This window comes from Echeneis naucrates, chromosome 22 (genome assembly GCF_900963305.1).
Source record: "Echeneis naucrates chromosome 22, fEcheNa1.1, whole genome shotgun sequence".
Classification (NCBI taxonomy): Eukaryota; Metazoa; Chordata; class Actinopteri; order Carangiformes; family Echeneidae; genus Echeneis; species Echeneis naucrates.
Window position 1 is genome coordinate 8,255,256 of NC_042532.1, and position 25,496 is coordinate 8,280,751.

A 25,496-nucleotide genomic window follows, 5' to 3' on the forward strand; every position below is an offset into this window, starting at 1 on the left:
GACTTTATGATGGAGATAGGGCGCCCTTCTCTAGCGTGTTAGTCCTCTAAAATGTTATATAACCTCAGGGAAACGCAGAAACTATTTAGAAACGCACAACAGCAAGAACATAAAGAAAATACAAATTTTATATTATTATTATTATTATTATTTTACCATCGCTTTGTGCGCCCCCCCTGGAGTGGCGGCCCAATGCATCTTATATGGGCGCTCTGTACTCTAAAAGATGAGATTATGTCAAAACTAAGTTATCAAAATGGAGAAATGGCTCAAAAACAGGAATAATTAAAAGTGAGTGAATAGGAATAAACCAGCTGGTTAGTGTGTTAACTTTAACACTAGATTTGTTGCTTTTGACAAGGATTGACATTTGAAGCTGAACTGGTCAGTAAATAGCTATTACTGTCAACACTGAGTAGGTGGCAGGAACAAATATTGCTTATACTACATTATAAATTAATGTCTTTCCAAGCCAGGTTGCAGAAATTGTGATTTTTCTCTGCTTAATGAAATGAAGATTCTTCCTGAAAACAATGATCAATTCAAACTCTTGGTGAAGGTTTGATATCATCTGAATGAATTCTGAAATCTGCACATGGCTGTATGATTAAACTGTTACACAGTAGTTTATTCTCTGTAATATTTATTACATCAAAACAAAAATAGACTTGAAGTAGGCTAAAAAATATATGTATTTCTTGATACAAAAAGCAAAAAACTTAGCAAAGCACTCTGTACAGAAATAAAGAGATTCACAGGTGTGACTAGACTGGAACAGTAGAACAGCGTGTTTGCCAAATGCTTTTATTTCATAAATCTCTTCAAACATCGTGTCACAAAACATCAATTATATTGCTAACAGAGCAAATGTCTCCTCTAATGTACACAGCTGAGTTGAGCTGAGCTTGAGTTTTTAGTCCTTTATACCCATAATGGATGAGCACTGATGTGTGAAACTTAGCAAAGAAAAAACTGTATTTTTTTATTCCAACAGCAAACATGTTTTCAGATGTTCAGATGTTCCATTTGTCAGTGTACTGTTTTGGCAGTTTTCCCTCATAAACAGCTCAAATGCTGAGAGAAACAGGAAGTTTGCAGCAGTGAGGAGACTAGATCTCCCCCACTGTGACTGAGATCAATAGGTTTGAACAGTGCTCGATGCTCACTGTGCACCATTACAGGAGAGAATCCATTAAACCCACCGAGGTGCATCGCACAACTCAACTCACAACTTACAACTCAAACCTCTATCCATACTCATGAAAGAGCACTGAGTGCCAGCATGTCAAATACTTTTTGGATTTGGATTTTTCAGCAGATGTAGACCATGTCGAATCATACATATATCTGAATCTATCAGTGATAAAAGTCTCAATTCAGCCTTGACTTTTTCATTCAGGCAAGCCCATTATAAAATTGTTTAAAAGTGTTGGTCTCTATTCAGAGTAAGGTGATCATTTGTATAATGTCTGATCGCAGTTGAAGCCAGTAGCTCTCTCTGCTGAGTGGATTAGAACAATTTTTGGTGACCTACTGCGCTAGCTTTCAATTGGCAGTGCTGGGGCTCTAAAACCTCCCTGTTTGCCACAGCTAGCCATTGATCCGATTTGGCAGATGAACAAGCATGGCCTTCAGCAATCAAAAAATGGATTACAAGGTTTGGCTGACCTCTAAGTGATGAAACAGGGTCCTCATTTTCTCCAATTTACCAGAATAATAGTACAACCAACTCCCCTGGCCTCTGTTTATGAAAAAATAAAACTCTCCTGTTTCTGACTTTTAACACCATAATATCAGAGGCATTAGATTTCTACATATCAATGCTGGGTATTGGAGGCAGTGAGTCCAAAGACAGTCAGAACCTGTACAATCCATAAGGCACAGCACGCATTCTCAACCACACTCAGTGTCTCGCCAAATCAAAATCCTTTTTAACTGCCAAATGGAAACACCAATCCCATAATCTATAGATCCATGTATGACAGTAGGAAAAATGGTGGACACTGCAGGGGGAATGGTACAAAGTGGGAACACACAGGAACTGTCTGCTTCTCACAGGTCCTCGTCTCTGTAATACCAGATTAGGTTAATGAGTGTTTGCCAGGAGCGACTTTCCACTGAGGTTAATCTCTTCTGAGGACACAGTTTTATATAGGAGGAATCACTGTACTACCTTGCCCGCCCGCAGCGTCTCAGGCAGGTGAATTAGGATTTATAATCCGGCAAACTGTATTTGTGGGAGTGTTGTTTACATGACTTGGGTCTTGATATCAAATGCCAAACATAGATATGCTTTTTATCCACAAAACTGTTATTTTTCTCCATAATGATGGAACTTTTAGAGGATTTAACTTCCCTGAAAATACAGCACCACAGATTCGGCCACAACCAGCCACCTGATTGACAGCCTACGCCATGCTACAGACCTAGGCTTTGTAATGAAGAGCACCTGGTCCTCCTCAGAGGAAATCAATGGAAGGCATGGGCAGCAACGGGATGCTCAAGCATCAGCACATGGCTGTCTGCCTGGGGATGGTGTGGGTGGAGGGGGTGGGGGGCAGAATGAGGGTTGCCAACCATCTGTGTCCAAGGGGGCACTGCCAAGTGCCAGTCCCTTATTACACTAGGCCTCAAAAAGACACACAATGTCTCCAAATTAAACATGTTAGCTCATTCAAGCTACATTCAGAAACAGTCTTTGGGAAGTTCCAGCATCATTACGTGCTCATCCAATCATTCACATTGCTTAGTGTCCTCTCCATGCATTTTACACTCCAATATCAATGACTAATTGATGCAAACCGGTGTAATTTTAACTATTTTTATATGTGTTGCACTACTCAAAGAATTATTCATTACTATACGACGTCACTCCCAGCTTCCTGCCAACATACTGATTCAGTCAGAAATCCACACTCGCATATCTTCAGAGAGCACATGGGCCACATCCTTGCAATGGGCCAGCATAGCTACAATCAAAAGATAGACTGAAGTGTACTAACTGGATCTCAACCAATTATGTTGGCCAGACCAAATTCCACCTGGAATAACAGGTTACTTTAAGGGAATTTTCTGGCCCACAAATGAGGGAGGAGGGATTTCCTGGCAGGCATTGGCCCGACGAGTTACATCCAGGTTGGGGGTCTTGTGGGCTGCTGTGCCCACCATGCTAGCATCAGTGTGTGTACCAACCCACTGCAGCACACGGGCAGAGGGCCTGTTGTAGAGCGCCAACTGCCTGGAGCTGTAGCCGCACATCCCGATCCCCACAGCTCCCAGCAGCACTGCCATGCCGGGCATGGTTTTCTCAGCTGGAGGTGCCACCGGCACATTGTGGTAGGCCTGGGTCTGAAAGAGGAATGAAAAGTGAAATTCGATCAGGTGACTGTGGAATTTTCTTGGTGCAAGTATGCCAAGTTGCCACAGGCCTTAAAACACCAGACAAACAGCACAATTTCCTTGCAAATATATGATTTGTTAACAGCAAGCATATATGCATATATGCATGGACATATATGCTTGGTGAGCCATTAAATGCTCACCTCAACCCCAATTTCATCCAACCATCCCACCAATACCTAAGAAATTTAAAACTCATCTTCTCTTATTTACCAAATCGCAGACTGTCTCTTCTGACAAAGAAAGTGATTGTCTATTTTGCAACATGGGCCCTTGACAATTATGAAGAGAAAGCAGTAGCAAATAACAGAAACTTCATAGTTTTCTAATGGAGCTTTGTCACAGGCAGTTAGGAAGCCATTGCTGGGGCTCACTCAGCTAGTACCCATTTCCATTTTCAATGTAATGGACTGTTGTAGGCTTAGATTTCGGCATTGTTTGTGTTCAACTGAGTAAAGAGTGATTGTGTTTTGTGATCTAAAACAAAATGTACCTTGCAATTACAGAAACAGCTGCCTGGATGGTATGTATAGTATAATGTGCTGGTACCAGACCTTATCATCTTGTCACAACTGAATCTGTCGAGATGACTAAAATTAATGTTCAACAATACGCACATGACTGTGAAACCAACTTACTGTATGTTCTTCCTCCGTCTATAAAACTGTATACCCATAATGCTGATTCCTTGAAAATATTTGTTAGATCAAAGGCTCGTCTCTGAACTGTAATTTCACTTGCCTCCTTCTTATACTCCACATGGACCAGAAAATAGAAAGCATGTCAGGTAGCATGCAGCCTAACATCAAATCCAGGAAATTAAGAGAGCTTTCTTAACTTCACTTTTAAAGATCTTCAAATCATAACAAACGGTCTGGTGCAGTTGAATTTCAATGAAGTTCATCCCACTGCAGGCAATTTCTACTGACTCAACACTTTAAGCCCCTGATACCCAGCAGTGCAGACAGTTTTAGTCTCACACCAAACATTAGAATAAAAATCACAACACTTGGATGGTTACAGTAATTACTTGACATTAAAACTTATATACCTTTAAAACAAATTAGCACTTCTTATTTCTTGAATGTTAAACTAACAACTCCTTTAAAAACTCATAACTTGCTGAACTCCCCACACTTACCTGCAGCAACCTGATGTATCCTGGAGTCAGTCTTGGGACTCTGAAGAACATTTTGGAGTGTTTCACCACAGCCTTCCTGTTAGATCAGGGATGAATTAAAGGTTAGAAAACAGTTGTCTTTCCCTCTGAAGCTCCTCTGCCTGGACTCCCAATATGGGAAACCCACTGACAGAGGGTCTCCCCGGTATACGTGTGACTGACTCTTTAACCTGTGCTCAGCTATCTGATGCAGGACAGTTTGGTCAGCCCTTCTAATGTCCAGTCTTTATATAACAGGCAGTCTGCAGGTGGTGTGTCTAAGTGGATTACAGGAGCTGGCATACAGGGACGAAGAAATTAGTCTAGACAGAAAGGATGGTGAATCAAGTCTAGGACCAGATGACACTGGGTGGCATTCATCATCAAAATTATGTAATCATTCTGTTTAAATGTCCAAAACCGTAAAGAATAATGAAGTTAGGGTTGTGTGATTGGTTGGATGTATGTACGCTATCTTCTGTGTGATCGTATGCATTTGCAACACAGTGAGAAGTCATAAAAGTATATAAACATTCTTATAAATGTCATTATTGGAGCACATTTTAGGTGAAAACAATTAATATTCACTCATTTGAAATATGTGTCTTCAATTCGAGTATTTTTTACTTTTGTGGCGTCTTCTCAATTTTGAAGGGTATGTAACACCAAAGCAAGGTGGAAAATGATGAATGAGAACTTTCTGATTAATGAGTAGTCATAAAGCCCATTGGCAACAAGAGTAAACAATTTCTGACTTCAGCAGCTCCTTTAACAGCCTTGTACAGAAAATATCAAGTAATTTGAAGCCAGAACCACTAGAATCAGCCATGTGGGCTTATTTAGATGTTTTCCTGTTGACACTGAGAATGGCTTCTCCTGCCATGTCAGCACATTTCTGTAAGCTTTAATATCCTTCCTGGCCTAAAGGCCCTGAGCTTGGAGGGAGGTCTTCTAATGAGGTAGCTGGGCTGATAACGTCTCTCTCGGTAGATGAGGGGAATTCTCTCGACTAAGAGCAGCAACAATGACCTTCTCCTCCTCTCTGGTAATAGGACCCAGTTCTGCCTCCAAACCCATGCATCCATGAATAATCTCAGACCCTGGCCAATAATGCTGCATAGCTGACATTGTGCCACTGCGAGTTGTGATGCCTGGCAAGTATGTCCAAGGAAATCATTCAGCTTTAAAGTAAAACAGGAGGATTATACTCAGGCCACTTATCAGTGTTACAGATTATAAAACAGGGAAATAAAAGAAAATTTAAAAGGACAAAAACAATGAAGTGTGTTCATGTAAGAAGTACTGTGGTGCCTGCTGAGAACACAATATATACACCATTTAAGTGAGGTAGCAAACTAGTAATGACTAGGTGTAACTTTTCTGACCATATACGCAAGTCACAAATTCCTTTTTTATTGTGTTTGGTCCCTTTGTTACTGAATGCTTTTTTGCCATTTGATGGAGAGGCAAATCAGATTTTAATTCATGTTTATGCTGCCTGATGTGGCCTGAAACAATCTGATGCTATCAGAAAAGTCAGTCTTTAAGATGCATTGTCTGGGAAAGATATATATATATTTATTATATATATATAATTTTCAACTACAAGTAACTCTAAAGATAAGTTAAGGAGGAGGAGGAAATATTAAAAGATTGTCAAAGTCAGATTTCTGCTCTGGGCATCTTGAATGTCTCTGCCAGCTCTTACAACAATCGACTGAATTTTTATTTCAGTTTGCTTTACCAAAATGATCAAGCTGTAAAACTACAAAGGATGGACCCAAAACTGTGTTAGATAAACATAACAGGCAATCATCTCCTCTGGCTAATTTCTGCAGAATGAACCCACATACTCTCATTAGACAGAGCACCTGGGGCATCCATCCATGAAGAGACCACAGATGGTTGACCTCATGCTAATTGTTAACCACTACTGTGTGTTACGGTGCCCAGTGTAACCTGCTGGTGCATCAGTTTGAACAAAGACACACCAACTTTAGAGAAGCTGGTGCGTGACAGACAGCCCTCACAAAGGTCACAATGCCACTGTCCAGACGAGATAATGCTCTGTCCTTTTCCTGAACTCACCCCCTGGCGTTGAGCTATGGGTAAATGTATTAGAATAGATTCCCTGAGCTGTAGGCAGGTATGGTGATGTGGAAGGTTAAGCTACTGACTCTCTGGGGGGTACTGAATCTTGAGCTACATCAACAGCATACTGTGTTGCTATACTGAGCATTCAATTACATAACAAGAGGTTGTGAGAATAATGCAAGAGGACTAGTTATTGTTCCTTACCATTCAGCCTAGTAATGATTATCTGCTGAGACAATATTAGTGTCATCACTATTAATTTAGCAGTTAGGGGAAATAGCACATTTGAAAAGGCTTGTGGAATAGTAAATTGGTCAGAAATTGATTTGTAGAGAGTGTACTGCCGATAATTGAGGCGCTATTTGGTCAACCAGCTGGGTTTAAATGTCATAACATCTGCAAAGAATACTAGAGCTAAGGCAGAGCTGACACACTTTTGCCTGGCAATCACAGGGTTAGATGATGAGAACGAGCGCAACATTCATAGCAATTAAAGGTTTTATTCATTTGCGCTACATGAAACAACTCACAAATTGGAGGTTGGTTGACAACTTCAAGCCACAATACCATAAATGGTGTGAAAATTGAGTAAACTAAATGTAGAATATTTAATAAAAATATTTTACACAGCATGACTTTAAGTCCAAACATTTGTTGTGCAGTCCATAGAAGCTTAATGGCAATATCTTGTGTAACCTTGAGTAGTATCTTTAGTCAGCATGACTGACAGTCTCATGGGTGTGTCTTGGAAACCCTGGTGATGTTCTCTCTCTGCATGGGAAGAATATCTGTGATCCAGTACTGGAAGAGTGAAACAACTGCAGCGACCTCCTCTAAAAGACGGAGACAGAGGGAAATATTTCAGTTACAGCTGAGAGTGCTGACGACAGACTACCACAGTAACAGTTTTTCACCAAAGAGACTTGTTTACTGTTTGCATTTTCAGCATGGCAAAAGAAACAGTCTCCTGCCATATTGCAAATCTATTTCCTTACTCTATGCATATACCCATTCAACCTTAAACATCTCTCCCTTACACAGGAATGGGGGAGAATCAATATTTTTCACATTATAAAAAAAATTATGACATATATTCTGTGCAGAACATAAGATGGCTAGTGTAAAGGGGTGCAGTCAAACCAATGTCATTCATGTAAGGATCTCCAGGGTGCAGTAAAATACACTCAAAGGAAATGTGCTTCAGAGCTGTTCCTGCAGTCAACTGATTGCTACTGCAAGGGCAGATAAAGCAAGGAGAGCTTTGGTGGAATGAAGGATTTCATACCTCTCCACAAGCACACAGATGAGTTCCCGCACTGCAGTGGATGTGGCTTAAATTAAAATAAAAAGTGCTGATTTAACAAGGTAATTGTTAAATTGCAGACATTTCTCCAACGGGTCAAGGGCAAAATCTTAAACTAATAATTGTTCATTCACAAGGAAGTAATTTTCTGCTACAATACAATCTCCTGGAAGAGTTGCATTTAAAAACAGTGAATTGTTGCATGACTCATGCTGTGGGTAAGGGAAGAAAAGCTTGAAGGCAGCTGTGGAGCAGGTGCATTAAGGGACAGGCAAAACTAAGGCAGGGTCCTGCTTGCGTGAACAAAATTGTTTTTACATGCTGTCGTCTTGGTGACAGGGACAGGCTGAGAGAAGCATCACTTTATGGCCACTGATATGGCAGTGGCCTCAATCTCCTTTCGGGCCTGTCTCACTCTTCTTCTCACACACAGTAAGTTGTGCGCGTGACGCAGCAAAGTCCCTGCTGATCCTATTATGCAGGCAAACACAAATGCATATAAAAACAGACACTCTCATAGGTAAAAAAAGTGTCTGGGGAAATAAGAGATGGTTTGGATGTTGACCGAGTAAAGGCAATATGAACAAGTTTAAACAGGTTAGTTAAGTCATCATGGAGCTCTCTGGTGTGAGATGCCATATGGACTAGAAAAGCTTAAGTATTAAAACTCATGGGCAAGATCATACAGGTAAGGACTGATTTGGGCAAGTAGGGGCTAGCATACTCAAACAAACAATAAAAATCTGCGTAAAACTGTGTAGAAAGGGAGGCAAGCACAGACTGACAGAGGCAAGTATAAACCTGCAGGGACAGGTCAGTGACGTGCCTGAAGCAAATCCTTGCCAGTATGGGCATGAATCAATGCTTGTGAGAAACGTAAAGCAGCATTAAATACACCTATCAAAAGGGCTCTCAGTATTTTTCGTTTGTTGACTAATCTCTCTTGCTCTTCTTTGAAAAGACCATTTAAATGTCCAATCTTTAGACTGACCCATACACTGACCTTCAGATACGCAGGAGTTGTTATAGAGCTCTTTGAGTGCCTTTTCCAATTTGTCTGTCTCCTTGTGCTGAACAAATGCCTTGAGACTGTAGAGCTGTTTCAGGACACAGTTAGGTGTACACACACTGGATATGTGACTCAGAAGGTCATCCACAGCACCAGGGGTAAGAGGACGTTTTTCCAGATGCAGTGAAGCTATAGGAGGAGGAGGATGGTGGGTTAATTAAAATGATTATAATCAACATTCATAGATCTGCCTTTAACAGCATAGAGCAACAGCTGTTTCAAATATTATTTGGTATATTTACATTTATATCTGTTTTCCACACTGTCTAGACTCTGACACTGTGTCATTAAAACAGAAAAAAAAAACATCTCATATTTTATAGTTTACAAATTAGATGAATCATATATCTGTGCAGCCTCACTATTTTTTTATTAGTCTTCCTCATACACAAGACCGCTCGACCAAGCACCAAGGAGAGAGCAGCTTTCTCTTACTTTGCATACTTGTCAGCTCTTCAAGCCACCCTGCCTGCATCTCAATGAACTTGTTTGTCTTGGTGAGTTAAAAGCCTTGATTAAAAACTCAGCGACTGAACATCGCAATTGCTTTCGGTAATATGGATTTTGTATTGTTGGTGTGCTGCAAACTATGCCTCTATTAAAGATTTTTTTTGACACTATATGTTATAACTTGGTTTGGTTTCCTTTATAGTAAATGTTAAATCAATCATAGAATCTGCTGTCAATCACAAGTATACACTTGTGTAGTCATGCCTACCAACAAACATTTTCAAGCACAAGGTGAATTGTAACATTTTTAACTTCTTTAATTTCCTCCTGGCAGTGTCACATTAGATTTCAAAAGGCCCAAGTGTGCTGTTTGCAGGTCTGTGCTTTTGGCAGCATTTGAGTCTGTTTGGAAACTACATTTAACCCACGGCACAAACTCGGTGCATGGCACCTCTTAAAATGAATTAAAATTAAGAGTTAAACTCAAACTGAAACAAAAAATTATGATCCAAAAAGGCAAAATAGTCATAGCTTACTACTAACAATCTGACATGTAGATTTTCAGCGTTGTCCTGAGGAAGTCTGACACTTCAGCAGCTCTCGTCTCGTTATCCTCCTCCTCCTCCACCACATCTTTTTGGTACGTGAACTCCAGGGCAGCAGCTCGAGGCATCACACCCATGGAGAGCAGCTTCTCTTTGTGTTTTTTTTTCTTAAGTTTCCTCTTCTTGTTCTTGCTAATGTGCCCTGCTCCCTCATCCACAGCCATTTGACCATGCCCTATGCTGGACTCAGTACCTAGTGCTGTGCTGCTTTGCCCAGAGTCTTGATGAAGAGTTTGTTTTCGTTTCTTTCTTCTTTTTTTTCTCTTCTGTTCTTCGCGTATTTTATCTTGATCTGGCTCTTCATTGCTCTTGTGGATGCTCTTGTCTGTGGACAACAAGATTGCAAGTTCTTCAATAATATCAACACATTTTAACTTATTCCATTACAATCTCCATATGCAACTCTTCTCCTGATGGGCCTGTGTCAGAAATTGCAGATTGGTATTCTTGTGCTCACATTGTTCAAGGAATAGATTTGGCTGCGACACCTGCAATCAAAGCATTTGAGTTGTCCCAGTTCAATAATGTGGTGGTGAGAGCTAAGAGAGTGCAGGGTTCCCTCAGCCAATCACTGCACCATACTGAACTGCTTCTACTAATTAGATACTGTCAGTTTTACTTCTTTCACTTCAACCAACAAAAGCAGCTCATGCGGCCTCCTTTTCAGGAAAAACTTGTGGTGTGAAATGTGGTGTCACACCATCCAAACTAAGGGCTGAAGGAAGCGAATAGAAATACAGGAAAATCAGTTTACTGTTTAGGGATTATCATCTTTCTCAGAAAAAAATCTCTATTCTGCCTTTTTAGTTTATTCTGCAATGATCATCTATAAAGATATTTACAGTCCCACAGTGCTGGTAAATGTTCTCAATTTGAATTCAATACCACGTCTGATTAAAGATGAAAAAAAAAATAAATAAAATAAAAGAGGAGCTGATTGCTCAAGTTGTGCAGTAACTTTCTGCATGCATAAATGTACATGAAATTACTACATTCCTCCTACCCTCTGGAAATCTTCATCAGAGCTCCTGCAGTTTTGTTTTAGCTTTACAGTTTAATTTGTTTTTCAGTTTACTCCTTGGTAAAATTTTATCACAACTTAATCAGTTTGTCTAACATCTTCAAACTATAAATCACCTTAAACTTAACCAGGCTGAGCAGCTTCCCCTTCATCTGTCTCATTCACCAAATTCACCATTGTCAAAGAAAGCAACAGCTATTAAATTCTTAGTGACCCATTCACAAAACCTGACTAGGTAAGAGCCAAATCATAATACCAATATGTGTCAAAAAATTAATAGTTAAAAAAAAAATAAATAAGAAATACCCCTGAAACAGAGCTAATTTTAGGCCAACTAGGACTTGGGTGGTACCGATCAAATGTTATTTACAGCTTTATGTGTCTATGTGAGCATCAATTTAGCAAAATGTGAAAATGCAACTTCCTGGTGAGCCTACTGTTTTTCATGAGCTACACAATCTTGCTACCATCTGGGCAGCTCAAGCTCAGCTGAATCACATCTTTTACAGAACATGAACAAATCTGAAAAATTTATGATGATTTTTATTACTCCTGTTCTTTTGCGGGATATAAAAAATTAAAGTGTCTCGCACCAGTATGTTGGTTCTGAATACACTAAAAAGTTGGAATAGCTGCATCTCTCACACAGTATACACTCACTGTGCACTTTACAAAAATAACGTGCACAAAACCATGAGGAAAAAACTGACCGCAGAGACTTGACATGACCGGACACAAGACTGACTTTCTGGGGTATTTTTGAAATTGCTTATCTTGTTTTACACACACAGTGTGTACACTCTTCATGGAAAGGGTTTATGGATGGCAACGTCTTGTTGTTGAGAGGAAGCAACAACAACAAAACTGGACAGTTCAAAAACATTGATGCCAAGATTTCTGCTGAGGCTTGCAGATGTTAGGGACACATTACAGACTATCAGATTCATATTACTGACCATTTGTATCCTTTTATGGCTGCAATTAATCCATCAAATTAAATTTTCAGCATAATGATAAAACATATAGGCAGCATGAGTGATTAAGTGGTTAAAGCACATGCCAGATTATGGCAGCACACCGGGTTCTTTCCAGCCTGGGTTCAAGTTCAATAGCTACATGTTCATTCCACTCTCTTCCAGTTTCCTTTTGACCTCTCCACCACTTAGTAGTCGATATATCACAAGACAAAGAAAGCTCACACTGGTTTCATGACCCTGACAATGAGTTCAGTGGATTTCAGTGTGCTCCCCATGCTGCAGATTTTAAACCAGCGGAAGATGTTGGAATATGACAGAAGAGTTGCAATTATATGATACATCATGTCAACATGGAGGACACTCTCAAAGGAATGCATCTGAATTCTTGTGAAATTCAAGACTTGAAAAACAGGGGCTGCTCTGAAAACAAAGGGGGAACTCTTCATTAGTGTAGTATTTCTAATAAATGTCTTGGTAATGAATGACGTGAATTGAGAAAAACACAAAAATAGGGAGTGGATATCATCCTCGCTTCATAATTTAGAGAGAGCAGTGTACTCTTTGGATGTCTCGAAGATGTGTGTTTCCTGTCAAACAAATACCAACTGCAACATTGCGCAAATACAATGACCCAAAAGCAGCTGAAAAGCACAATGGATCAGACATTTATCTTCCAAAATCTTCCTAGCTAAACTAGCTAAACAACACAATATGGAAAAAGCTTTCAGATTTTTTCTATTTCAGTACTTTTCAATCTAGTACAGACTGCACGAGAAGGGTGTCAACGTAACAACACAGCAATGCAGCAGTGAAATTAAGACAACCATAGAGACTTCCTTATTCAACCTTATTCATGACTATATCAGATTAAGTGATTACTTTTGTATTGTTTCTATGATATTATAATGATAGCTGTATTATCAAGAAACCATTGTATAGCCTAATTCAATTTGACCTTAAACAGGACACTGTTGAAATTTCCATGAAGACTAACTGCCTAATAAATCAGAAATGTGTTCAATTAAGTTCCGTTAGGCTGCTGAGTGCAATTAATCAAACTTAACCTCATTGTTTATTCTAGTGGGTATCTCTGGGTGCTGCACTCTGAGCCAAAAAATCTCTTTTATATTACTGAGGAAAAACAGAAGCCTGTCAGATGGATGGAGGACTACATTAATGGAGATGTAGAGAGCTTTTATCAGAGACTGATCATTTCGGTGGTTTATCAAAGTAAAGTCTTTAAACGATGCATATCAACAAACAAACTGGTGACTTACCCTTCTATCAAGTTGACAGACCACTATAAACATCACAGATCAACATTTCAATTTGGCATTAACACATTTCAGCCTTAAAAGCTTTTTAGCATCAACAAAGGCGGAGTATCTCCTTGTTAGGACATAAACAAATTCCTCTGACAATAACATGTGTAATACAGTGCTCAGACTGACAATAAATAAATAAATAAATAATCACCCACAACCAGACACCATCTGTGTTGCATTCAGAATCTCCTCAGTATGGGAACACAATTGATTATCACTGTCTGTTTCCCTTAACTAGAGTGGCAGACACAATCAAAAAGAGTGACTTCAATGCTACAAAGAGCCAAAATGGAGAAATCCAATGTCATAAATCTCTCCTAGCTTTATGGTGCGTGGCGCAGGTCCATAAATGTAAGATTATGGTCGACTTACCAGCTGGGTCCTCTGCGCTATTTATGCTGTCTAGTTGGGAGAGAGTGACAGATTGCTCTACACATGTCTTGTAGTCTGCCGGAGGAGGTAGGACGGTGTATATCCGCCTGTGGAGAATGCCTGCACTTTGTGTCTGCCCTGCATCTCCTGAGACAAAAGTGGCAAATAAAGAAAGATAGTAAAGACAAAGTTAAGTGAAACAGGCAAGAGGGTGACTGCAATTCTGTATGTACAGTGTCAAATGCACAGTAAAGTGTATTTCTTTTTTAAAGGGAAGAGGATCAAAAGTATAAATAGAGAAAAATGATTTAAAAAAACCCACAAACTTTTGTAAGCAGCTAGTTTCTGATCTTACCACCAACAGTGTCCCCTTCATAGGATTTTCTTTTTTCAAATGTTTTCTTGGTTGGAGCCTCTACAATGCGTGGTGGGCTTGGTTCTTTCTCCGCTTTGGGGGCTGTTGGGTAAAGCCTCTGAAGCACTTTTGACTGAAATACTAAATGGCATGACAGAAATAATAAACAAAAATACCACCACGTGCATTAAGCTCAATAAATGTATTTTTCCACGATGTAAACAAACAAACAAACTATCTGACTGATCCTAACCGTCACCACGTGCGTTTGTTTGTAACATAGCTTGAAAGCCTCGCGACGCTTTCTGGCAGCTAGGTTCGTTAGCTAGCTATTAACAAACAACACAACCGGAGCTTTGGCTTTCACTTCGTATTTATTGTAAGCGACACACACAACGCTCACCTTCTTTCCTGTGTGTCATGTCGCCGTATCAAGCTGGCTGGGGGCGAAGGAAGAGCCAGTCATTAAGGTTGGAAAACCGACGCCTAGCTGTAAGGTAATGAGCTAGCGGGCTAGCCACCATGCTATCTTGCAAAATGAGCTGGCTAGCTTCAAACCGGGGAGGTTTAGAGGTCTGCCCTAAACACTCGGGAGGAGTAGGAAAAGTTCTGATAACTGCGTGTGAGGACACAACCAGAGCGACTAACAAGTAACTTCACTGCGCTAACCAAAGAGCAATAATATGGACTCCTCCAGCTGCACTCCGCACCGGGAACTACAAACAATGTGACTGAGCTGTCCGCAACAGGACCGGGACTGCAAGACTCCGCTCCGCAGCGCCAAACTCCATTCAAATCTATGGTCATTTGACGTGGACTTGGTTGTTGGACAAAATATCCGTCAGGTACATCAGGATTTTATTTATTTCACGGCACAGCCCAGTGCATTCTTCAAATCGGCATTAACAGAACACAACTATTTAATACAGTATGAAGAGTATCACATCATTTCTGGTCACGGCGTGTTTTGCCGAGGAGGATTGAGGAAGTTTGTTGCACTGTGCCTCCTCGCTCGTTGCAAATGATGCTAACACAGATGGCCGGGTGTGTCTCTCCGCCAAAACAACCAAGTACAATTTGTCTTGTACTGAGAATTTAAACTGCAAACTTTTCTCCGTGTGTGTGTGTGTGTGATGGATCGGGCTTGGGCACCCCGTGTGTTTGAGCCTTGTAACAACAGCGGTTTCGGGCGTGCGCACACCAGGCCAGCTGTAGGACAGCGGAGGCGAGATGAGAATACAAAACAGGCACCTCGTGGCTCAGCATCAGCACCGGGCTGAGTTAGGATTTGCCCACCCTCTAAACTTGGCTTGGGACCTCAGCATGTGAACGGGCTTTGCAGGAGGAGGATCCACCTAGAATGTCAGCTCTGAAGAAGGTAATTCCCCCTCCTCGCTTTTATCAGTCTTTGAGTTTATATTAAACTACTAAATGTGATATGAACATTGTGCTTTACAGTCAATCGTAATATGTATGCAGTAGTTAAAAGGAGGTATGTTTTTTTGCATTTTGGTTGCAGTATATTTGTGGTGAGACTTTTGGACTAATGGCTTGTTTAAGAATGATAAAATAGTAAAAGTATGCCATAATTATTAAATTGACGTCAAGCCAAAAAAAGAAAAAAAAATGCACATTTGTGTATTCATTGGACTCTAATCACAATGCACAAATGAAGTCATTTTTGCATCACCTTTGCATGCACATGAATTTGGTTTACCACTCCTCAGTTTTCTCTCTCGGATTCATGCATTTAGATTTATCCCTGAGGAGGAAGCGCTTCGGATGAGGAGCATTCCCAGCAGAAAAAAAAGCCTTTTTAGCACAAGGTTAACTGCTCAAAAAACTGTTATGTCAGGTTTGATTTCCCCCAGACTCTTCCAGTTGTGCAGTGTCATGTAATACTGTGCATACCATGCCGACTGTAGCTTCTGTGGGTGGATGAGCTTCATTGACTATGTCAGACAAAGCTCAAGCTAAGTGCTGGCAATCCTGAATGAGAGTGGAGCGCCTTACAGTTGAACAAAAGAAGGCATGAGGTGCGTTGAAGGTTTTGTAAGAATCAATAAAACTCTACAGCTGTAAATATGTTACATAAGATTTTGCAGATGTGCTGTTCAGTGCCTTGTTCACAAGGCATTGAACTGCACATAGTGTACAATTTTCTGTGATTATAGCTGGGGACATAATCTAGCCTTTTTCACTGTTAGTGATACTGCAGGATTAGTAATTGTTAAATGCTTGTTTGTGCAAACAACTTGTCATTGCTGTCAGTTCTACACTGACGTGTTGTTTAAGATTCAGTGCAGTTGGAAGTATTACTGTCTCACTTCCAACAGATTCCCATGATTGAGCAATACAAAAACAAGGGAAGCTGTATAGAATGCCTGCTTCAGCATCGCCTCTGAAGCCACAACAAATACTCAGTGCTCAGCACACACTGAGTGACAAAGCGCTGGCTGCCAGCCCTTACATCGTCAGACATCATAATCACAGAGGTACTAAAAATAGAGGACTATAGTCATTGTAAGGCTTTAGAAGTCCAATAGAGTAATTGCTGTTCACCTACACAACTAGTTTAACCAATATTCAGTTTTTGTCATACCATGATTAATATATTAATAAAAAAAGTCCTCCCTTTGTGACACCAGTGGTCACATAGCTTTTCTTTGATGTATGGAGCTACTTGGATGACACTTTGATGTGTACATTATGGAATTGAAGTACCATGCACTGCACTGCACTGCATCCATACAAGGAAACTGCATTTTCTGCCACATTAACAACCATATGTTTTTTGGGGGGGTTATGGGTAAAGGGTTCCATGCCATTTATTATGCAGGTGGCTGGTGCAGTAGTAGCAGCAGCAAGCAGTCATTTAAAAATATTATTAATTTAAAGCATTGAGAAGAGAATTAGTTCATTTTTGTGTGTGGATCTGTATGTGTAATAAGTATTCACATGTTCTTTGTCTATATCTAATAGAGAGGACACCTGTGGGTGGACAGGAGCCAGGTGGCAGGTGAAAAAAGCATGTCATTTCTAGAATGCCTTGTGTGATGGAAAAAATAAATTACATGTCACTTATCAGGTTTAGGGGGCCCAACTTTCACCTTATCCACATCACCACCTCTACTTTCAATCAGGTGACTACTCAGAGTTTCAATGAAAGCCTGATGATTCATACAAGATGGAGAAAGGTGATTTCTTTAAATAAGAAAAGATGAGAGCTTGATTAAAAATGCTGCCACGTGTACAAAGAATAAAGGGAAAAATGATCGGAAATCAGCACTATTTCCCTTCACAAGTACTTTGGAATTAAAGGTAGCTTGTTTCAATGGGGCTGTTAAATTGCCTACATTCACAAGCAAACATGCACGCACGCATGCGCACACACATACACACACACACACACACACACACACACACACACACACACACACTCACTCACTTTCCCAAGAAAACAGAGCCTTCAATGGAAAGCTTCTGTGGACTTGGCATACTTGGCAGTGACAAGATAAGGCTCTCATAATCTGTTTGAAGATGCATAGTGAACTTGAAACGCTACATTTATGCGTATGGTGATGCCATTTCAGTCTACCGGGTGAGAGGGAAAGCGGTGAAAGTAGACTTGTCTGACTAAAAGTAAATGTTTAAACATTTAACAGGCTCTTTTCTTATTCATTCACTCACCGTGATGGATGTGTTTCTGCTTTTTACCATTCTTCCTCTTCTTCACTTAAATAGTTTCTCTTACCTTACAGAGCCATACACTATTATTCCCTTTCTTTCTCCCCCACCTCTTTCTCTATATACAAGTTCCTCTTGTTTTATGTCACTATTCATTCCCTGATGAATGCCCCATACCTCTCTAAGAGTTTGCCTTTGAATGAAGAATTTGAAAGGCTGGACGAGACAGAGCTTGATGAATCAACTAATAAATGAGAGTTTGTTTGACTCTCATTCAGTGTTTGAGTTGTTGTTGTTGTCGTTGTTGTTGTTGTTGTTGGTGTGTGTGTGTGTTTACGTGTTTACGTGTTTACCTGTGCACCAGCACTACTCTATAATCACCTTTGCATTGTAGGCTGGTGGTGTCATTGCAATGTCTGTGTTGCTGTCTGTTCAATAGCTGCCACATAGCCATTCAGATGTGACCACATGACATGACAAGGTCCATTGCCAAGCTGGTATATTTCATATAACCTTTGCTCTCTATTCTGATTGTACAAAAATCTATACAGACCCTTTGATCCCAGTTTATGATAGGTTCTTTTATGATGATTTTACTGGGCTGTGTTTGACAGGCTTAATTTTCATCATAATAGGTGCCTGTAAAAGTTTGTACATCAGAGATATCTTAGATAACTTTATCTTTAACCACTGCCAGCTCTGTCTTTTAAATTCATCCCCCTGTTGCCCACTGCGTTAACTTAAAAATTTGAAATTTGATTCTACTGCAAGTGTAAGGTCCTGTACATTTCTGAGGTAGTTGAGCTCACCCTTGTAAAGCATAAGTGTTAATACCACTGCTATAGGCAAAAGACCGATCTCTTTTACACAGAGTCTTGACCAGACTGCTTAATCTGAGCAATGAACTTGAATATATTGGTTTAGTAAAATAGCCCACTCTAATGAAGGAACATCAATGTGGCAGGCTTTTTTATTGGGGCAGGTGTAAGAAATTCAATTAAGTTCCAGAGAATTACTCAGTGATTTAATTGGACAAAGGTATTCAAGCTGTTTAACGTAAGTAGCGGTTGTCTTTCTACCAGCATTGAGAATACTCCACATTTCATGATTTTGCAAAAATCAATGGCCTTGGATGTGGATGCCATGATTACAGTGCAGCTTGGTGGGTTTACCTTTGCAAGGCAAATCTGGGGGAATTTAATTATTAAGATCAAAAATTAAGTGGGGAAAATCTGCCTTCATCTCCATTGTGGGAAGGATATTTATGATAATGATAATGAATTATGGTGCTAGGGTGCAGTAAAAGTAAAGAGTTCACTCAATTCAAAGGAACCATGTACACCAAGGAGACACTTGAGGAATTTGAGGAGGATTATGATAAGCAGAAGTCTAGCATGAGGTTTTTTTCCTCTTTACAAATTTAAATATTGTGCTTCCTGTCACCAGTTATAGAACACATTTTTCTAAATTAACTCAAATGGTCTGTGACCAACAGAAAAACGTATTATTACATAATATTATCATTACAATTAAACTAAACATTACAATTCTTCTACAGAAACAGTTACAGAAAGATTTCAAATAAACTCTGTGTTCATTTCACTTGAACTGCATTATATTGATGCTTGAAGGTTTTATCTATTTGTGTGTTATATCTATTATTGTTATGGTGCATGGTTCCAGGGCGAACCTTATCTTCCGCTCAATCTGCGTATTTGATAGCTGGACTTTGTAAGAATGGGTGAGACAGCGCTCCAGGCAGACAGGAAGAGCTTTGAAATGCACTGGAGTAACTCCACTTCGCACCCGTCCTCTCAGATCCCCATCAGCTAACCAAAAGCTGCACTCTAGCCCTCAGCAGCAGACGCCCAAGATATCCTATTATACATTGCCACTTGTGAACAATTGCCTGTTCCCAGCAGTAATAGGGTATGAGGATAGGTGAAAGTTTGAATGTGTGTCTGTCCCTATATGACTCAGAAGAGTTTTGTTTTTGTGAGAATCCTGAAACGCCATTGGAAAACAGCAGTTTGCTCTCCTGGGGTTAAAGTAGGCTGTGTTGGCCTGAGCCTCAGATTACATGTAGAGCCATCAAATGAACCTGGTGCATCGGAGCTTGATTCATTTAGAGGCATTTAAACCAAGCGAGTGCAGCTACAGTGACTAAGTCCCTGCACACAGTGGTCACTAGTGGTAAAAACATTATAACTTAAATAATAACCAAGACATCAACTTTTTGATTTTGTAACACTACTTCTCTGAGCATCAGCTTGGGTATAAAGAGCGTCATACAGCAGGCAACACAGTCGCAAAGAAAAACAGCCTTTCAGGAGGAAAGTAATCAGTACTTATGTGTATTTCACAAAGCTTATATCAGAGCTTTGTGCAAATTCTCTGCATGTCACCTGAGCTGGCCTGGTTCATTGTTCATCTTAGTTGTGAGAATGCATTTGGTTGTTTGTCCACGGCTGCGTATTTATGTTTGTCTGTTTAAAGTGTTCTTCAACTTTAAAAAAGGTTTGTCTCTGTGAAAAGAGCCATTTGGAATAGTTCAGTATGTTCCAGACGTGTTTGTATTTAAACCCTCTACCAAAAATAAATAAATAAATAAAAATAATAAAAGAAACACACGCCAGTCGAGTGTTTTTGTGATCAGTCAAAATGTGCCATGAGCAAATGCTGCTTACTACTCCAGAAGCTCAGCTATCTCATTTTTATTTGATGAGCCATTCTAAAAGTGGCTAAAGTGACATGGCTTGCCCTGACCATCACCTTTTGTTGAGAACACTTTTAGACCTCACATCTGCTTGAATTTCTGCTTTCTTTGCTGTTTTATTTATAGGGATATATAGATGGGTTTTATCATATCTTCCAAGGATTTCATTACATTCCGACACACATGGGCTCAAAATCCAGAGAAAGAAAAGTAAATAAGGAGCACTTGCCAATCTCTAAAGCATTCTTTGTGAACTGAATGCCAGGTTATTTATTTATTATAAATTATTGTCTGCAAATCACATGTCATAAGAAATGTAGATGTAAAAGAGCAATAATATGGAGAGTTGGAAACATCTACTTTCAAGAAGTTTGATGATATTTCCTCAGAATCTCTTTTTCCACAGCCTTGAGCTACCAGAGAATGGCAAGCAGACCTATTGGAGGTACTTATTGGTAAAGTGCTACAACATTGCAAAATTAAGCTTTTTACAAACTCACTGATTCAATGAGATTCGAAGACTCATTCACAAAATGGGTCTCTTGTCCTGGGGTTATTACTTTGGATGGTCTTGGAGGATCTGTGTTTTTTCATTTTGTTTTTTTCTTTGAGAATATCGCCATTGACTGAAACAAAAACTGAAAAACTGTCACATTAAACTGCTTGTTTTAATGGGCTGTTATAGTTAATTGGCTTTTGGTATAATCAAGGTTATTTATTTCATGTATGGTAGGTCTTGATCAAAACCAGTTCAGTTGTAAGATATGACTTGAATGAAACCAGCCAATCACATTTGTGTGTAATATAAGAAAGCAAATCTGTACGAATACGCTAAATATCAAGGCAGACTCTGGGCTGTTCTATTTCACTAGTCCCAGTTATATGTGGAAATTTGATCGTCCTAATGTGTCTTGTAAATCAGCCTCTTTAAAATATGGTGACATAAATCTACTTCGGTGCTCATCCCAAGAAGAGCTTTAAAGGACAGCAAACGGATGCTGAATGCTTTTTCATATGTGGAATTAAATGCCTTACATGCAGACTCCAATCCTTTTAATGCATAACTGTGAAGCAAGTGACAGCTCTGTGTCTCATACACTGAAGTGTCCCTGACAGTTTGTTTTCCACACTCCTCCGACACAAGGCTCTGCCAGCCTGCCAGCCTGCCAGCTGGCTATCCAGCATCAATTATGACTGTACGTCATGCAGCTGTTTCACTCATTACAAACCAATAATTGTATCTCTCATCTCGACAGAGCCTATTTGTATCCAGCCCTCTACTTTGTTAACTACTTCACTCCTGATGAGCATTTTGATGCACATTCAAGATAATAGACATACGTGCAGATAAACTCATGGAAAACAGATATGGTGATGAGATATAGGGATGTGATTTTTTTTTTTTTTACAGGCTTTTATAGTAATGATGACTAAGGGATCACATTAAAACTCAACAGAAAATAAAGCCAGGTTGAAAGGCTTATGATGGTGCTATAACATCTCACTGGACATCATGAAAGAAACACTTGTATGACCAGATTTTTTCTGAAGTGGCATATCTTAAGAGATATGCCACTTAAGGGAATTTGTGACTTTCAGAAAGGTTTCTTGTGTGTGTCTTCCTCCACCCTCATTAAAATAGACAATGATGTATCTGTGCATCACCTGTCTAAGATACAATATTCTCTGGTGTGATATCTCAGTGATTGTCAGACTGTGTTAGTCATGGACATCCTTTGGTTGAGAGAGACATTTTTTAGGAACTTAAATTCATGTCACACCATTCCTTCTTAGTGTCTGTACTTGACATGTTTTGGCAGCTGTTATTATTGATATTTGATTCTGTTGTCACAACTCCTGTAACATCACCATTGATACTGAAAATCTTTTTATAATTTCCTCTGGTGATTCCTAAAGCAAAGCTCTGGTGTTCTACTCAGTTTTTCTTTACTCTGCAGTGATATATTATACAATTGTAACTCACACACAATACAAGACAGGAATTTCTGTTTTCATAATTTAAGCTATTGATCAAAACTCACAATTGTTCCCCTTGTCATGCACAGGTGGCTCCAGGTGGATTGATTTCTAACAAATCTTGCCACGTGGGTAAACTAAAAAATGAGACTGGATGATCGTATACAATGCGTTTGAGATCCTCCCACCGTCTGAATGATGTAATGGGTTGATAGCTAAATGAATGCCCCCAAAGAGAGGCCATCAGGATTCATTTCTATTATAGCTGGCTCTCTCTCGTGTTTCAAGAGGTGCTTTTATATGTACTCCTTATCCTCTTAATTAAAAGGCGAACTTACCTGACTGATATTGTTCCATCCCAGAGAGGGCTAAAAAAACAGAGAGGCAGTGGAACATGAGATTATTGGCAAGTATATGTGCAAAGGAATAAAAAGGACTATCTATATTACCAAAGTTATTCTGGAGAACAGAGAGACATTGATAGCACCTGCTGAGTCACCTGCACATCTCACACTTTTATCCCTGGGTTTCTTTCCAGTAGAAATCCTGCATATTTGGGCCTTTTGAACAATGGCAAAGGCATTCAGTTTCCCAGCAGAGCTAACAAAATAGGACAAAATTTGAAACGAAGCACTACGTTGTACTGTTTTGATTCTGTCGGTAAATGGTTCTCAAGTGTTTCTTTTAGAGCAAGACATTAACAGTTTTCTCACAGAGGACAAGTGATGATAGAAAGACCTTAATAGCTAAGACAAATGATTTTATGTAGATTAAATTTTCAGAGGCCTCTTCACAGAATAGATTGTAAGTGTGCATTATTGATTATTATCATCAGCTCCGGCTTATGAACAGTTCCATAATTGACTGTTGTGTTTGCTGCTACAACTTCCTAGCGTAGCAAAGCTGCTGATAGAGCAGAGAAAGATTCTACAATTAGACCCATTATAATGCCACCTTTGCCCCCATATCAATAGAGCAATATTTAATTTCTTTGTTACTCTCTTCCATGGATTGTGAGCCTGTCATTAATTTCTTCACACACTATTTGTAACCTGACACAGAATAGAGCTTGTGCTGCTCTGAAATTGGGGGTTGCAGAAATGCTCAGTGCCTTGTTTATCTGCTTTGAACTGCTTTCATATTAACATCTTTCCCTCTCCCACTCTTCTCTCTACCCCTACCCCTTTTTTGTTTCATGAAAGGTGTTGCCAGGCATACTGCAGAAGCATTGCTGTATCTTACCAGACAGGAACACAGGTAAGGACCTTGTAAACTCCCCCATCTGTCTCTCCACCAAACCAAACAGCCACGTATAGTGCTCAGACGGAAGGAGAGAACCAGTCAGTGGAGTGAAGAGTGGGTAGGGATGTGGGGAATGGATGATTAGTGGGGGGTCATAATATTTGTTTGTGTACCTGTTTTCTGTGTGTTCTGTACATCAAACCTCATCAGCTGGCTGTATTCATTCCAACTGAAGGTTGTTACATGTAGACTTACTTCTTTTCTTTTCTCTTTGGCCTAGACCTATTCCACTTGTTGTATATGTCAGAGGGAGGGAAACATGTTGGGGCAGTTGTTACAAACATGTTGATGACAGGCTTCTTCACATCATTGCAGGTGTGAAGAGGTTGCTGATGAAATTGAAGAGCAGGGAGATATACTCAGGTACCTGGCTGCAGACCTCTCAATACTGGCTGCTTCTACTTCTCTGTGCATTTACCTCTGATGATGCAACCTCTCTAACTTCTCGGCTGCAATGAGACAATGCATGTACATGGGCTCTCACACACAATCCATCCCACTAACAACAACAAAAAAAAAAATAAAAAATCTTCACAAATGCTGCTCCAGCTCATATCAGCACTGCAGTGGTTCGCTTATTTGTCAGAATCATGACTATTTTTGTCCTGAAAGTATCTACCTGCCGTGGCGAACGTAAACTTCTGTTTACTGTTATGTCCTTTGTTCTACTAATCAGCGCAAAATGGATGTCTGCTTTTGACATCTGTGTCATAGACATATGACGAGAAAGCTACCCCTCCCTGAGGTGTGCCATAAAGAGAACAGCAAGGGCAGAGCAACCTTGGTGATAAAGAGAGCATTGAAAACTTGTCATGAGTTTTCAGTGCTGGAGGTTCAAACTCAGAGTTGTAACCGATAGCTGTGCAACATCTTGCAGCGTGAAATTAATATTTGATGGAGCATATAGGGAAGATAACCTCCATTTAAGCAGATAATAACCTTGATGAACCTGTAAATCAGCTGTTTTAATGTAATTTCCAGTATAAAGGAAGTGTAAGCCAGTCCTGGGCCAAAATTTAAACCAATCAATTTTATCCTTCCCTACATTCAAAGATCTGACAAAATGGCTTTTATGGAATAATCCTCCTTTTTATGTCAGGCAAGTTCCATAAATTACAGAAATGTACATGAAGAACTTTTCAAATGTTAGCTAAATTTTTCAGAATATTTTACAAGACTTTCCCAGTAGGATGCCTTGATGTGTGTTAAGTTGAGGTAGCTTGCAATTGCTGCATAACTTTGGAGGACCCAGGGGTGCACCTCTCATTTGTACATAGAACAAGTTGTTCTGACCGAGTGGACTCTATAAAAATAACCTTATATTAACCTAATGAATATGGATGAATGAACCTCTGAAACATTTTCAGGGAGATTTTAGCAAGCATAAGTCTAAGATAGCGTGCCATTCTTTAATGTAGTTCCAGATGTTTGAGACTTTGTGTATGTATTCATTAGTTTTAGGCGAAATTGTATGCACACAAATGTTAATATGACAGCACCATCAGTTTGTTTACAAAATCCATTTCATCTTGGAAAACATGACAGATTTTCTCTGAAAATATCTTTCGTCTAATATATTGTACTGTCAAGGCAACATAGTAGACATCTCTTCTGTGAAATACTCATCGGTGACAACAAGCCACTAAGTCTGTCATACTGACATACCAAAGTTCACAGACAATTAT

The 25,496-nt window shown here is 39.7% G+C and overlaps 2 protein-coding genes across 3 annotated transcripts in view; one reads left to right on the forward strand and one right to left on the reverse strand.

The window, feature by feature from the left end:
- Positions 1-770: 770 nt before the first annotated feature.
- erich1 (glutamate rich 1) lies at positions 771-14,871 on the reverse strand. 2 transcript variants are annotated; one of them, XR_003840361.1, is made up of 8 exons: positions 14,533-14,871; positions 14,130-14,270; positions 13,775-13,921; positions 10,018-10,404; positions 8,959-9,153; positions 7,349-7,485; positions 4,541-4,616; positions 771-3,348 (listed from the first exon to the last, which is right to left on the reverse strand). XR_003840361.1 is itself a non-coding variant. In XM_029493721.1 (6 exons), the coding sequence occupies exons 1-6, from the start codon at positions 14,549-14,551 to the stop codon at positions 7,385-7,387; spliced, it is 990 nt and encodes a 329-aa protein (XP_029349581.1). In that variant the 5' UTR covers positions 14,552-14,871; the 3' UTR covers positions 7,143-7,384. The 2 variants fall into 2 exon arrangements, 1 of the variants encoding a protein (XP_029349581.1); XM_029493721.1 differs by lacking the exons at positions 771-3,348; positions 4,541-4,616 and having other exon boundaries at positions 7,143-7,485.
- dlgap2a (discs, large (Drosophila) homolog-associated protein 2a) overlaps positions 14,786-25,496 on the forward strand; it is a 133,275-nt gene continuing 122,564 nt past the window's right edge. Inside the window, exons 1-3 of the mRNA XM_029493720.1 lie at positions 14,786-15,507; positions 23,712-23,766; positions 24,127-24,174. Coding sequence (XP_029349580.1) covers positions 15,490-15,507; positions 23,712-23,766; positions 24,127-24,174 — 121 coding nt within the window. The 5' untranslated portion in view covers positions 14,786-15,489. The remainder of the gene's footprint in view (positions 15,508-23,711; positions 23,767-24,126; positions 24,175-25,496) is intronic.

Coding starts and splice junctions, on each gene's coding strand:
- erich1 (XM_029493721.1), bottom strand. Junction 13,922..14,129: donor TGAAGGGGACACTGTTGGTG/GTAAGATCAGAA, acceptor CTTTTGTCTCAG/GAGATGCAGGGCAGACACAA. Junction 7,486..8,958: donor CAACTCCTGCGTATCTGAAG/GTCAGTGTATGG, acceptor TCCGTCTTTTAG/AGGAGGTCGCTGCAGTTGTT.